Source organism: Peromyscus leucopus, chromosome 17, assembly GCF_004664715.2.
Source record: "Peromyscus leucopus breed LL Stock chromosome 17, UCI_PerLeu_2.1, whole genome shotgun sequence".
NCBI classification, from domain to species: domain Eukaryota; kingdom Metazoa; phylum Chordata; class Mammalia; order Rodentia; family Cricetidae; genus Peromyscus; species Peromyscus leucopus.
In genome coordinates this window covers 5,945,778-5,959,901 of record NC_051077.1, presented here as the reverse complement: position 1 = coordinate 5,959,901, position 14,124 = coordinate 5,945,778, and the positions used below count along the sequence as shown (strand labels likewise).

General features: G+C 42.3%; 1 protein-coding gene across 1 annotated transcript in view; it reads left to right on the top strand.

The window, feature by feature from the left end:
- The window catches only part of Csmd1 (CUB and Sushi multiple domains 1), a 1,301,483-nt gene that overhangs the window by 1,193,663 nt on the left and 93,696 nt on the right, over positions 1 to 14,124 (top strand). The window contains exons 43-46 of the mRNA XM_028882070.2: positions 1,106 to 1,251; positions 1,923 to 2,003; positions 2,935 to 3,048; positions 10,156 to 10,344. Of these exons, the coding sequence (XP_028737903.2) occupies positions 1,106 to 1,251; positions 1,923 to 2,003; positions 2,935 to 3,048; positions 10,156 to 10,344 (530 nt within the window). The remainder of the gene's footprint in view (positions 1 to 1,105; positions 1,252 to 1,922; positions 2,004 to 2,934; positions 3,049 to 10,155; positions 10,345 to 14,124) is intronic.

Below are 14,124 nucleotides of genomic sequence, written 5' to 3'. Positions count from 1 at the left end.
TTTATAGAAATGGGTTAATTTAAGATATAAGAACAGTTAGCAAGAAGCCTGCCACAGCCATACAGTTTGTAAACAATATAAGTCTCTGTGTTTGCTTGGTTGGGTCTGAGCAACTGTGGGATAGGCGGGTGAGAGAGATTTGTCCTGACTATGGGCCAGGCAGGAAAACTCTAGCTACACCTGTATCTGTGTCTACTTGTGTCTGTATATGAATATATAGTTCTCATATGTGTGATGAATATATAGTTCACATATGTGTGTTGTATGTATTTATATGTGAATATATGAATATATGACTGGTTTTTTGTGTGTGTATAGTCTGTTTGTGAATATATGTGCCTATTGAGTGTCTATGTGTATCTGCCTGTGTGTGATATATGTGAGGGAGCATATGATATAGCCGAATTCTTACTACAGCTCCAGGAGAAAGGGAAAGGAGCCTAGGCCAGAAGGAACAGATACCACAGGGCCTTAACATTTTATCTAAAATGCAGGGGGAACCACATACAGGATTTAAGCAGGAGAGTCACTGTGGCCAATGCCTCTGCAGGGCCCAGGGGAAGCTACCTTCTCAGGCTGCAATGACAGGTTTTGGAGGGAGGTTCTGAGAAGCTGAGCTAGTGGCTATGGAGCTGACTTACTGGGAGCTGCTGCTCCACAACAAGGCAGCAGAGCAGCAGTCCCACTAAGCAGCAGATTCATTTAGATCCTGTTGCACAGAATCCTAGTCTTAACCACTCATGCACGTCCACTGTCCACAATCAGAACAAAAAGAAAGGAGAAAGAAAGTGCAGGATAGTGAATCTCCTAAACACCAAGCATCCTATGACTGAGTCAGTGCCAGGGGGAATGTCTTACTTCATTTTTTTAGTATTTTAATTCAGCCGTAAAACTTTTTTTTTTATAAATATTAGTCATAAGGAAGTGGCTACCATGTGCACCTTAAAATGAAGTTGTTGGTCACTGCAGGGTCCCGGAAGGGTCCAGTGTGCACTGGCCTTTCTAGATCAGCCCTGTACTCTTCCTGACCATATTGGGGAGCTGGCTGCACAGTCTCAGCTATAACACTGAACTTCTTCCTCTGGTGGCCCACTCTCTTTCCCAGGGATGGTCCTGACCAGAACTCACCTCAGCTCGGAGTCTTCAGTGGGAACACTGCCCTCGAGACAGCATACAGCTCCACCAACCAGGTCCTGCTCAAATTCCACAGTGATTTCTCCAATGGAGGCTTCTTTGTCCTCAATTTTCATGGTCAGTGTATTTCTGCTTTAGTGGCTGGGCATAGAGCCCCAGGAACGCTCCCCACCATGCCCACACACTTTATCTCCAGCTGTCTCAGAGCCTGTTGGAGTGTCCCACATGGATGCCAGAGTGTCCTGGAAGCCTTTTGTGGGGGCCAGTACCTCTGTTGTCAGTTCATTTCATTAAGTCATGTTGCTAGCTAGTTGGGGTTCATTCATTGCTTCATAATTATAAGTGAGACCCTGTTGTACAGACCATGGTGATACACTTGACTTTTGTGCAGGTCCTCATGTCCCTAACTCTAAAGAAATGTCATAGAAACCATCATATAATGACCAATGGGGCAACACTAACCTCATGATGTCCTTGAGAGCAGTAGGGAACGGTTACCAGCCCCTAGTCTCCTGTGACCCTAAGACATTTCTCAGGACAAGAGAAGGATAAGCTTACTAACCTAGCCAGGCTGTGATGGGATAATTTCAATGGTGGCTTCCAAAAGAGGGAGAGTAGAGATCATTCTAATTGGATGCTTTCAACCCCTGGGCTTCAGGTATTGCTAGGCATTTAAAAGTCAACATGAGCTCCTAGAGAGAGTGATTTACACATGTACATAGCCTTGTAACTTGATCGTTCAGCAAAGGTAACCACAGCTGTTATCCTCTTTCATAAACCCATGTTAGCATTTCAGCTGAAGCGGTGCCCACCTCCCCCAGCAGTGCCACAGGCTGACCTGCTGACAGAAGACGAGGACTTTGAAATAGGTAATATGTCCTTGCTTTCTTTTGTTCCACACCATGGGACATGGCTTCTTATCGTTTCTTCTGATTCAAACTTTAGGTAAAGGGGTAACCATATGGGAAAGCTGGCCCAAGACACTATGGAGCCTTGTATAGAGACTATGGACCAAATGACTTAGTTTAGATTTTGATCTTGTCATTTTAAGTCTTTTGCTCTGTGGGATTGCTACTATTTTTCTCTTAAGTTCTCAGAGTCTGTCTTAGAAGGTAGTTAACTGTAAGTAATAACTTCAAATGAAAACTCTGGTAGTATGTACTTAATGATAATTATTATAAATCTTTTATTCAGAAACTTTTATTTGTAAATGTTACTCTTGCTTTGTTTTTAGTCATGGTCTCATCCATTAGTCAGCTGGTCCTCTTAGGAACCCAGGCACTGCATGGGGACAGTGTAATTATTAGAACCCAGGATTTCTCAGTCTTAATCACAAATCTGTATTCCTGTGGTCATACCTTGCTTCAGAATGCTGGTCAAATTACATTGTCCAGTTCCTACTCTACTCATGATGGCTAGGCTAAATGAGCCATGTTGTTTCCCTGGCCAGGATCATGGGCAAGCCCTGCTGGGTCTGCTGAAGCCATTCCCACATGCCATGCCACAGCCTTGCTTAGATCCCAAACAACTGTGGCACTTTTGTTTATTTAGGGAGGCGTTTGGAAAGTGGGACAAATGGTTGTATGGGCCAAGGAAAAGGACAGCTAGATATGGTCTCGTTTCAGTAATATTAAATTTTATAAACTAAGAGCAGAAAATTTGACTTTTTAAAGACATACATAAAGTGAATGCAGACGCTCTTTCTGAAATGGTTTGCTAACTATGATAGTTCATTATGCAGTCACACCAGTCAAATGTTCCAGGAATGTGGATCCCAGGGTATTGGGTTGATTCTTTCAGGGGACTTCGTGAAGTACCAGTGCCACCCTGGGTACACGCTGTCTGGGAGTGACACATTGACATGCAAACTCAGCTCACAGCTCCAGTTCCAAGGCTCTCCACCCACCTGTGAAGGTAGGTCAGGTCCTGCTGCATCAGTCGCTCTGACAGTCTCTGAGGATAGGTTTGAATTTGACCCAGGTTTGTGCTGAGTCAGTCTCACAAGCTGCTAACAGAGGTATTGGATGACTCTTTGACCTTTAGCCCACCCTCAAAAATAAATCTAAGTCACACTCTTTTCAACCAATGCATCATGGGAATATTCAAATACAGAAAAATTTAAATATTAAATATTAAACAAAAAGTAAATATCAAAGAGCAGCTGATATCCATCCCTGATGTTACAGCCCTTCTCTACATCTCTGTAATCTGCCTCATGTTTTGGGTCCTTCTCAAGCAAACTGAGCATCCTGGGATTTCCCAGTCAATACTTCACTTAGATTTAGGCATCTGGTGTTGAATCCTTTGTGTATAAAAATGTATAAACAATGGAATATATCCACTTTAGGTTTTGTATATGCATCTAACATAAACTGACCATATCTAGCTGGGACTTAGATAATTTACAATAAAAGAACAGAGTTCTAGACTGTGCTTCTTGGTTCACTTAAGAAATATAATTTAATAGGGACCACTTTCAAGTACAGTGGGAAGAAACAGCCTTAGATGGTCCAAGGAGGTCAAACATACTATCACGTTCACTGCCATTATTTTCAACTTACTCTAAATAATCACAGTTCTAATAGGGAGCCTTTGAGAGCAGGACTCACCCTGTTCTGGAATGTGGCTATGCTATGCACCAGGAAGAAGAAACAGCGGGGAGAGCATTGTCAAGGGACCAGAGCCCCAGCAAGGGCTTCTCAAGTGATTGGCATGTCTCTTTCCTTTACCCATCACACACAAGGGTGCCAGCTACTTATGTGCTTTTGAAGAGGCTAAAAGTACTTGTGAATATCTGGTGAGTTTCTCATAGGTGTACCTCACAAGTGGTGTCTCTGCACTGTGGAACATACTTATACATGGGTTTTGTCTGGCTGTCTAATAACATCCAGGGTCTTGAGACTTGATGATGGAGCACCTGTGTCACCTTGAGAAGAGGTCACCAACAACAACAACCTAGAAAATGAGCTGCACTTAGGAATGAATGACCACTGAATGTTCACAATGCCTTATATCACTCAAAAAAAATGTAACTTCAGAATCACTAAACACAAAGAGCTCACACTATTGGGAAGCTACTGCACTGGAGAGCAGCCACCCCAGTCTGCTCCAGGCAGAGTGACTTTCCATGACCAGTGGATGAAACCACGATGCATCTTCATCCTTTAAGTGCTCAGATGCCAAGCTGGGACATAGAGTTAGGATTCCTGAGTCATTTTCTTGGGTAAACTGGGTGTCTCTACTATATTAGCATGGTGTTGATGGTCGTGGAATTCTCTTTTCAAGGTGAGAGAACTTATACTGTTGAACTTTGGCCATTTTATACTTATAGGCAACCGTCACATTTTAAAGGTACATTCCAAGTCTTTCAGGATGGAGAGCTTAAAACAAGTCCAGAAGAGGCACATGTATTGTTTTGTATTCCACTCACAGAATGAGGAACACTCCTTTGTTGTTACAGTGTCCTGTCCAGATTAACTCGGTTTCTGCTGAAATAAAATTGAACTCATGTCTATCCCCAAAACAGAGTAAGCCCACACCACTGTGAACCCGTTATCTCGGTTCCCTGTGCACAGCCGCCACCTGTGCCCCCGACATTCCACAGCCTCAACTTTGGCTCTGTCTGGAGGTGAGGAGCCTGTGACCCCCCAACTCTCTAAGGTTCCCAACAGCCCTGGGTTCTTTTTCCTTCTGGAGCAAATTCGTTAAAAAGAGATGAGAACCATCTTAGTTGTGTTTCTCTGAGCAACTCATTATTTTGAAAGGGCTCAGATGCCTGTCTTTTACCCGACCCTAATCACTTAAGCACTTAATTAAAATCTTTCTCTGTTTTCTAATTATTTTGTAGGACTCAAGTGGGGGTCAGTCCCTCAATAAATTCTTGATGGGAAATCACGTTCACTTCGAATCTCACTTCTTCAAATGTTATACATACTCTTCACAGCTCCCTGAAAGCTGCCAACAGTTTGTGGGGAGGGGAATGGGGAGGACTGAGGACCGAGCTCTGGAAGGTTGCAGTCTGTGCTGAGAATATGCTACCATGTCCAAACTCTACCTTAATTCAGAGAAAACTGAGTAAGAGATGACAGCACATTAGGACTTCCTGTGTTTGGGGGTGGGGGCAGAAAGTGTTTTAAAGGAGACTGAACAATGAATAAAGTCAGAAGCAGGAAAAGATGCATGGTACCCAAGAAAAAGGAGCAGCTTGCCCTGTGTGTACTTTAGGGAAAAGGTGTTAGGAGAGCCGGCTCTCTCAGAGCCTGGCTTTTAGGAGGCCTTAACTGCAAAGTGGCCTCATGCTACAGACCACTAGGAGCTCACAGAAGTCTTCGGAATGTGATTTAAAAATAGACTTTGGCCAGCAAGATAGCTCAGTGCGTAAGGGTGCTTGTCACCAAGGCTGACTACCTGAGTTGGATTTCTGGGTCCCTCATGGTAGAAGGAGAGGATCAACTCCTGGTCTTTGTCCTCTGACCTCCATACAACAATGCTCTAGTGCATGTGCCTCTCCCCTCCCCCCCCTTCTCCCCATCCCTCCATCTCTCTTTCTCTCTGACACACACACACAAAGAAAAATACCTTTAACATTTAGAAACATACATCTGGGTTGGTGGTCCCTTAATCCCAGTACCCAGGAGGCAGAAGTGGGTATGAGACAAGCCTGGTCTCCGTAAAGAAACTCTGTCTCAAAAAGGCAGAACAAAACCAATACAATTGTAACTGCACCGTGTTCACTAAAGTGAGCCCAAGTCTGTTTGGTGATGACCTTCCTCTGGAGGCATCAGAGGGAGGGCACTGGGAAGGGTGTTGAGTGCAGTGTTCTTTCCCCATGCCCACAGCCCCACCCTCCTAGGCTTCGGGTGACAGAGTCTCCCCTTTCCTTAGGGTCTTGCTGGTTTTCACCAATCTCTCCTCCCATAGGCATTTGTTGTTAGTTTTCTTAATATTTGTTTTTTTTTTTTTTTTTAGAATTTCATACATGACTTCTGTATTTACACCATTTCCAGTCCCCCTTCTCCCATTCCAACTCCCGGTGCCCCTCCCCGAACTCCTTCTCAAACTCATGACCTTGTCTACCATATTAATTAATTTTTTTATTAATTACAATTATTTATTTATTTTATTATTGTTAGTTTTTTTGAGACAGTGTCTCATATGCAGCCCTGGTTACCTGGAAGTAACTATTTAGACCAGGCTGGCCTTGAGTGCACTAAAATCTTCCTGCTGCAACCCACAGGGTGCTGGGATTAAAAGTGTACACTCCCATGCCTGATAGGAATCAGTCTTTTTTATTTGTTGTTTTGGTTTTGTTTTTCTGAGGGTCTCTCTCTGTCACCCTGGCTATCCTGGAACTTCTATGTACACCAGACTGGTAGAACTCACAGAGATCCGCCTTCCTCTGCCTCCAGAGTGTTGGCATGAAAGGCATGCACCACCACACCCCGCTAAGGAGTTAATGACCAGAAATTCTAGTTCAAGTTCCTAATCCTAAAGTATTTTTGCTGATGTCCTGCAAGATGTGTTAAACAAAGTGCTTCATGTTTTTAAGCCTCACAACTGATCTTTCCTAAAAATAACTGAGTATGCCGTGTGCGTGCCCAGAGGAGCTGGCTCCATTTGCAGGCAAACTCCTTTATGAGGTACCTCTTGATGGCCCCTCGCATAGCAGAAGTTTTGTCAAATGTCTTTTGAGGTACAGGGGGCTGTAAAGGTATCATTGCTGCTGGAGAACTGAGATGCTCACCCTCCGGAGGGAGTGGGAACCTTCATACTAGCTGAGTTGCTCCTGGCAACAGTTTATAGCAGCTTCCAGGAAGGAGTAAGTTCCCAGGAAACAGCAGGGCAGACAGGAGGAAACAGGGACATTTGGGCTGATTGGGAAATCTGTTCAAATATATTTTTTTTAAATAATATTTGTGTCTGGAAATAAAGCACTAAGTGTTACAAGGAACCTGATTAAAAAAAAAAAAGACTTTGCTTATATTTTCATTTCATCTTCTCTGCTAAGCAATGAAAACATTTTAAAAACAGAAGGAATAAGAATGAATCTGCTCAAGGCTGCTTCCGATTTGGATAGCTGCTCTGTGCCCCAGTCCTGGAGGTGACCATGGCTTCCCAGGTGGCATTCAGCAACTCATTGCAAAGTTTCCTAGTTCCAGATGGTCCGAAGTTCTGTGCCATTTAAAACTCTCGTTGCAGTGGTAGGATATACAAGGTGGAAGCCTGGCTGAATATTTCCCCAGTGAAACACAGAGAGCAGGCTCTACTTGGTAGCACCTGCCTGTCGAGAAAAGGAGGGTATGTAGCCAGGACATTTTCAGTTTCTATAATACCTCTGCCCATATGGCACCTTCTATTTAAGAAAGACATTTACATCTGCCACATCTCGCTTAACCCTGAGGGGTAGCTGTTACAACCCCCTATTTATAGCAGAGACAGAAGAAGTGTTGGCCCTCACTGCAACACGAAAGCAGGTCCATGAAATCCCTGGGACTGTATTCTCAAGCCCACACAGGTGTGCACAGGCACAAAACCCAATCTATGTGCCGCCGTGTTCTTTTCAACAATATCAACATGTCCAATGGGCAAAGTAAATTTTACCAAGTGATCTTGTGACTGAATGAATGGGTTTGCCTCTTAGTAAACACAAAGACTAAATGTATAACAGAAGATGAAATAGTAGAGCAATTTATTTACAGGAAGCGAGGGGGACAGTAGGAATATTTCCAAAGCAAAGGTATCTCCCAAGGACAGAATCATAGGGGGTTTTTATTACAGGAACCTATTTGTATTCCTATACGAAAGCATATGAGGTGTGGTTACATTCCTGTGCATTCTTAGCACTGGCATACATTATGGAGCCTACTCAGTTTGAGGTTATAGTTCAAGAAGAAAGCTGGAAGTGGATAACTGTTGTGTGGTATTTTGATTGTGTTTTGACAGATAAAGCTTGCTTGGAGTCAGAAGGCAGAGCTAGCCACTAGCTGACCATAGAGGTTTGGAGGACTGTAGAGAGTGGAGACAGGAAGTGGTAGGGTGGGGCTGAAAGAGGATCTTGGTCTTTTTGGCCAGAGCAGCAAGAGAGGTAGGAAGCAACTGGCAGCTGCTCCTTGTTCTCCAATCTTTCAGTCTTACCCCAATATTTGACTCCAGCTTTTTTATTGATAAGATCAATTGGATTAACACTTCAGATAACTGGGCATGCTTAGCTCAAAGTCTTGGAGTATGTGTTCAAAGGCTTAGCAAAAAGACACAGCTCTGCTGGGCATGCTGATTCCATGTTTTTAATGAACAATGTTTTCTCAGAACAATAAAGCAGAGTGCTCACTGACCTGAGCCCGTTCTTTCCATTTTCTCCCACCTTAACTAAAATGAGAAGATAGAACTCAGCTGATATGTCAGTGCAAGAGTTTCTTCTTTTTATTTGTTCCTTTTCTGTCATTGTTGGGGGAAAAAATGCACACAAAAAGACCCAAAGCAACTGATGGAAGAAAACTTATTTTGACTAACGATTCCAGAGGAACAAGAGTCCACTGTGGTGAGGAGGAAGAGTCCATCATGGCGGGGTGGCGTGGCAGCAGGAATAGGGAGCAGAGAGATCACACCTTTGTGGCAAATCCAAAGCAGCATAAGTAACAAGAGGAAGTAAGGCATGGCTGTATATTCCCAGAGCCTACCCTCAGTGACGTACTTCCTCCAGTACATTGTACCTCCTTAGCTTCCCCAAACAGTATCAGTATCACCACTGTGGACCAACTCTTCAAATGCCTGAACCTGTGGGAACATTTCTCATTAAAAACACTATCTGTCGAAGGTGCCAGCCCCATTTGATAGCTAATTGTATTATCACCATCACTGCGGAAAATAGGACTTTTGACCGAGTGCCGTCTATGACTTCCGTTTGGAATTACTTTCAGCATCATTACTGTAATTAGTTTATACTGTGAATATTTTAGGACTTTGATCTATAATATTTTTAAAGGATTATGTGGTAGATTTAATTGCATATGTTTTTTGTCTAATAGTCTGTTGAACTATAAGGAACATTTCAGTTAGACTCTGAATGGGCAACCTTCAAAGACAATATTTAGGAGTGACACTTTATAAGCTTTTCCCTCCTGTTTGAGAAGTGTCTTCATATTGAAATGTATATGTAAATAATAGCACACAGTTAACTCATTAAAATGGGAAAACCCACCAAATGAGATGCCCATCTTTGACAAATGCTCATTGTCTTTGGGAAAATCTGGGTACTGATCTGCTTAAACTCTGTGAATAATGCTAGTGCATCACTTTTTATGTACTATAGCTGATTGGAGTTTTTTTTGTAGCTCTATAAGAAAGCATTTCTATAATATAACTTAATTCAGCAATGAGAGATAGCATTAAGGAATTCTTTTGATGATTTTACATTAAAATTTTCTTAATTAGCCTAGAAGTAGCTGGATCAAAATAGAAGGTTGAAGAAAAAATGTGTCACTAAACTTGTAGTATCTTAGTGTTTCAGTAAAAGATATTTTACTTTAGAAATCATGGGTCCTGCTGAAAATTACAGCAAACAGTCCAGGGTGGTTTTGACAGTGTTTTCTCTGATTCTTTTCATACCTAAATGGTCATATCAAATATTTAGATTTTATTTATCCAAGTATAACGAAGGTCAGAATAGAAGTGGGAATTTTTTTTTTATAAAGAGCTATATTGTTTTATATTGTATTGAAGACGAGATATCTGTCTTTACTTTTGCATTGAAATGGCTTGTGTTGCTGTGATAAAATTCATGAGGCCTCATTAGGGTGGTCCATAGGTGCAATGGCCAGTGTTATGTAGATGCAGTGGAAAGCACATACTATTCATCATGACTCTACCTCTCTCTGAGGTATCTTTGTCCTGTATTAAATGTAGTCAGAGCTCAACAAACTGTCTTCTCTTTTCATGGGATCTTGTGTAGAAAGACAGAATCTATCCCATCAACGTTGGATTAATTATGTTAATCGAGACCTCTAACTGTCTCTTTCTCTTTAGCACAATGTCCAGCAAATGAAGTACGAACAGAATCTTCTGGAGTGATACTCAGTCCGGGGTATCCAGGCAACTATTTTAATTCCCAAACATGCGCTTGGAGTATTAAAGTGGAGCCAAACTTTAACATTACTCTCTTTGTGGACACATTTCAAAGTGAAAAACAATTTGATGCATTGGAAGTATTTGATGGTAAGCCTCTTCAATGTGAATGTCTCAGTGCCATGAGTCTCATTAATGAAAACACCATCATAATGTCTCAGTGCCAAGATGGGTCAGATTTGTCTAATTACATCTTCCCACAACAACCATAGCACAATGAATCATGATAGGACTTGAGCTTTTTCAGATATCAGGTGACCTTCAAACAATACTAGGGTGTTGTTTATGTTGCAGTTTTTCTGTAGGCAAGTGTGTGTGTGTGTCAGAGAGAGAGAGAGAGAGAGAGAGAGAGAGAGAGAGAGAGAAAGAGAGAGGTGGGTTTTCTAGGTACTGCAGGACAATTAAGAGTTCTTCCAGAAGACTTTTACCACTCCAAACATCTACTTTTCTAGAAATGAGTGGCTCATATACACACCTAAGTGGTAAATGTTGCCAATGTCTTTACAGAGTTATTTTATACAGTGAAATTGGGTGAATTTGATGCACAATGATGCTGCTTTCAATATCAACAAAACAAGTGCTTTGGTTTTGTACAGCTCTAATGACACCTTAATATACCAGTGTAAGTAGCTGGATAATCAGCTGAGTTGGAACCAAGGCCAGTGTTTCAGAAGCTTCATCATTTCCAAGCAAAATAGATCTGTACCCAGTTATGTGTACCCAAGATCACAGGGTTTTCTCATGTTCCATAGATTTGTCATTGGGTTCAGATTAACAATAATATATACGGTGACAAAAATTACTTTAATTGATTTTGTGTGTTTCCATGAGTATCACTTACTCGATGGAACATGAGAAATAAATCACTTGTGTGGACTGACCCACAGGAGTCACATTCTGCAGATGGCTATATTGGAAATGAAACTCTCAGTGTTATTCCCAGAAACAACAAACAAACAACACACACACACACACAAAGGAAAACAGTGCCACAGAGACTGTTGTCTCTGTGTTTATTCACACAAGTACAGGGGTATATACCTGTTTGAATCATAAGTAAGTACTGATATGGGATTATTGCAAGCTTATGTGTCTCCTCCATTTCACTTCCACTGGAATATGGAACACAATACTTTCATGCTTCCAAATTTCAGGAGCAAAATCCTTATCAATAGTTTCCGCACTAATTGCTTACAGTCTGGGATTGTCTCCATGTGGCCAGACCACAACCAAGACCAAGGGCTAGAGAGTAGACCAGAAAGATGACAACAAAGCTTCTGTCAAGCTAACAGAGGTTCATGACTTGCATTGCTCTGACCAGGTATTTCTCTATAAAGAGAAAGGTCAGGGCTCTGTATAGAGAACTTCTGTAAGTGATGGCATTTTTTTTTTTTTTTTTTTTTTTTTTTGCACTACACATCATTCCTATCTTATTTGAATGACACGGATCTTATTTGAATGACACGGGTCTTTTATTTTTATTATTTTATTTTACAATACAATTCAGTTCTACATATCAGCCACGAATTCCCTTGTTCTCCCCCCTCCCGCCCCCTCCCCTCCCCCCGACCCACCCCCCATTCCCACCTCCTCCAGGGCAAAGCCTCCCCTGAGGACTGCGATCAACCTGGTAGACTCAGTCCAGGCAGGTCCAGTCCCCTCCTCCCAGACTGAGCCAAGTGTCCCTGCATAAGCCCCAGGTTCCAAACAGCCAACTCATGCAATGAGCACAGGACCTGGTCCCACTGCCTGGATGCCTCCCAAACAGATCAAGCCAATCAACTGTCTCACCTATTCAGAGGGCCTGATCCAGCTGGGGGCCCCTCAGCCTTTGGTTCATAGTTCATGTGTTTCCATTCCTTTGTCTATTGTGTTGTTTTATACTTGGTGAGCTGAGCAGGAGTAGGCTGAACGCACTGGCTGTGAGCACCATTTGCTCAGAGTATATTACTCTCTATGGCTCAAGGGTAGCTTTTCCACATTTTTTTTTCCTCATCATAGAGCTCAGAGAAGAATGGTGTCTGAATTCCTGTCATGGTCGGCTGCTGAGACCGCATCATTGGCCGTCCTGGGAAATGGACCAGCACCTCTCCTTTCTGAGCTATTTTTGATGCATGCTAGGTAGAGGCATGCTCACTATGATGTAGACAGAGAGCAGATGGAGAGCAGTAAGGGGTTTGATGGGAGATTAGCAGCTCTTGAAAATGCACTCTTGCATTCTGTCAGTAAAAAAAAAAAAAATGACATTTAAAGTATGGCGAACTCAGGATAATTTCCCAGCAGCATTTTGTTTCAGAGGGCACATGATCGTGTTGAACAGCCATGAGCAGATAGCACACAGCTCACGCCTCTGCCCTCTTCCATGTAAAGTGGGGTCACCCTTCTGTAGATAGTAGGCAGGTCACTTAGCAAACAATCATGGGAGACTATCTTTCATTAAAAGAAGAATCCTTTCTGGGGACCATCCATACCAACTTCCACCTCTGTTTATACTTGTCCCCTCCCTCCCCCCATTCTTGCAATTGCTATAAGCAAGTCCCTGTGACAGAGAATATTCTCTAAGACCTAGAGAATGAGAATCGAGGATCCAAGTGAAGGAAAGCTGATGGCCCTGAGCTGCTTCTTAGCTGCAGATGTGTTGTCTTGCTGCGGTCATCATGTGCTTGTTCTCTGCATGTCTGTGCGCCAATCTTTTCTTCTTATCATACACCATTCAGGCTGGGTTCAGGCCCACCCCTGCAAACTCATTTCAGCTGAGCTCTCTCTATGTAGCGCACATATCCAGGGGCAGTCACTTTCTGAGTTATTGGAAACAGGAATTGAATGCATGTTTGTGCAGAGTCCAACAGAGCCTTTGCACAGTTTCATTCGGGGAAAGTCGCTAGAAATGGTTTGGGAGTAAGAGGAAGTGAAGCTGTGATTTGTCAGTATTTTCCCACAAATGGAAATTCCGTGTGTGATTCAAAGGTGGGTGTCACTCGCCCTGATAACTTTAGATTATGAAGAGCCACAGGAGGCTCATTCACCAATTCCCTTACACATCTTCCATGTGTGAACTTGTGAAATGCAGAAAAGCCAGTAATATTTTTAAGACAAGGCAATGTTGTTGCATCCACTAATAGAAAGGGAGCTGAATAGAACTCCTCTTTCTACACAGTGATTTTTCTCCCAACTGATGTGAAGATGCAGTCATAAGACGTTACACTGGATGTTTAATAACTTTGCCATATAAACATTTTGAAAACTTTTGAATACACAGAATAAAAATATATGTCAACCGTAACTTTTAGCTTATTTTCACACTTACTGGGCCTTGGTCTTGTAACTAAGTGAGGCTCAGAGAGTCATTTAGAATGTCCACTGATGCACATGTCCCCTTCTAGCTCTACTGTGGAGACTAGTAGCCCAAAGAAAGAGTTAAGTGGGCCAGTGTTTGAATGTTCCTATAGTTAATTCCTCATCTCTCTATTCATCTGTCCATCCATCCATCCATCCATCCATCCATCCATCCATCCATCTATCCACTAAACTATCCATCCACCCATCTATTTATCAGTGTATCTACTCGCCTACCAACCCATCTATCCATCTATCCATCCATCCACCCATCCATCCATCCACCCATTTATCAATCCACCTACTCACCCATCCACCCACCCAGCCATCTATCATCTCTCTGCACATGTGTTTCTTATGTTGACACATTTGAATTTTTTAATCACTGATATTAATCTACAAATGAATGCTTTTAGATACCTTTATGCTACACTTGGGTTTATCTATATGGATATACATATGTTCAGTTTACTTATTTCGAGTACTATATAAATTTAATTTCTCCTTATGATATTTCCAGCACTTAAAGTTTTG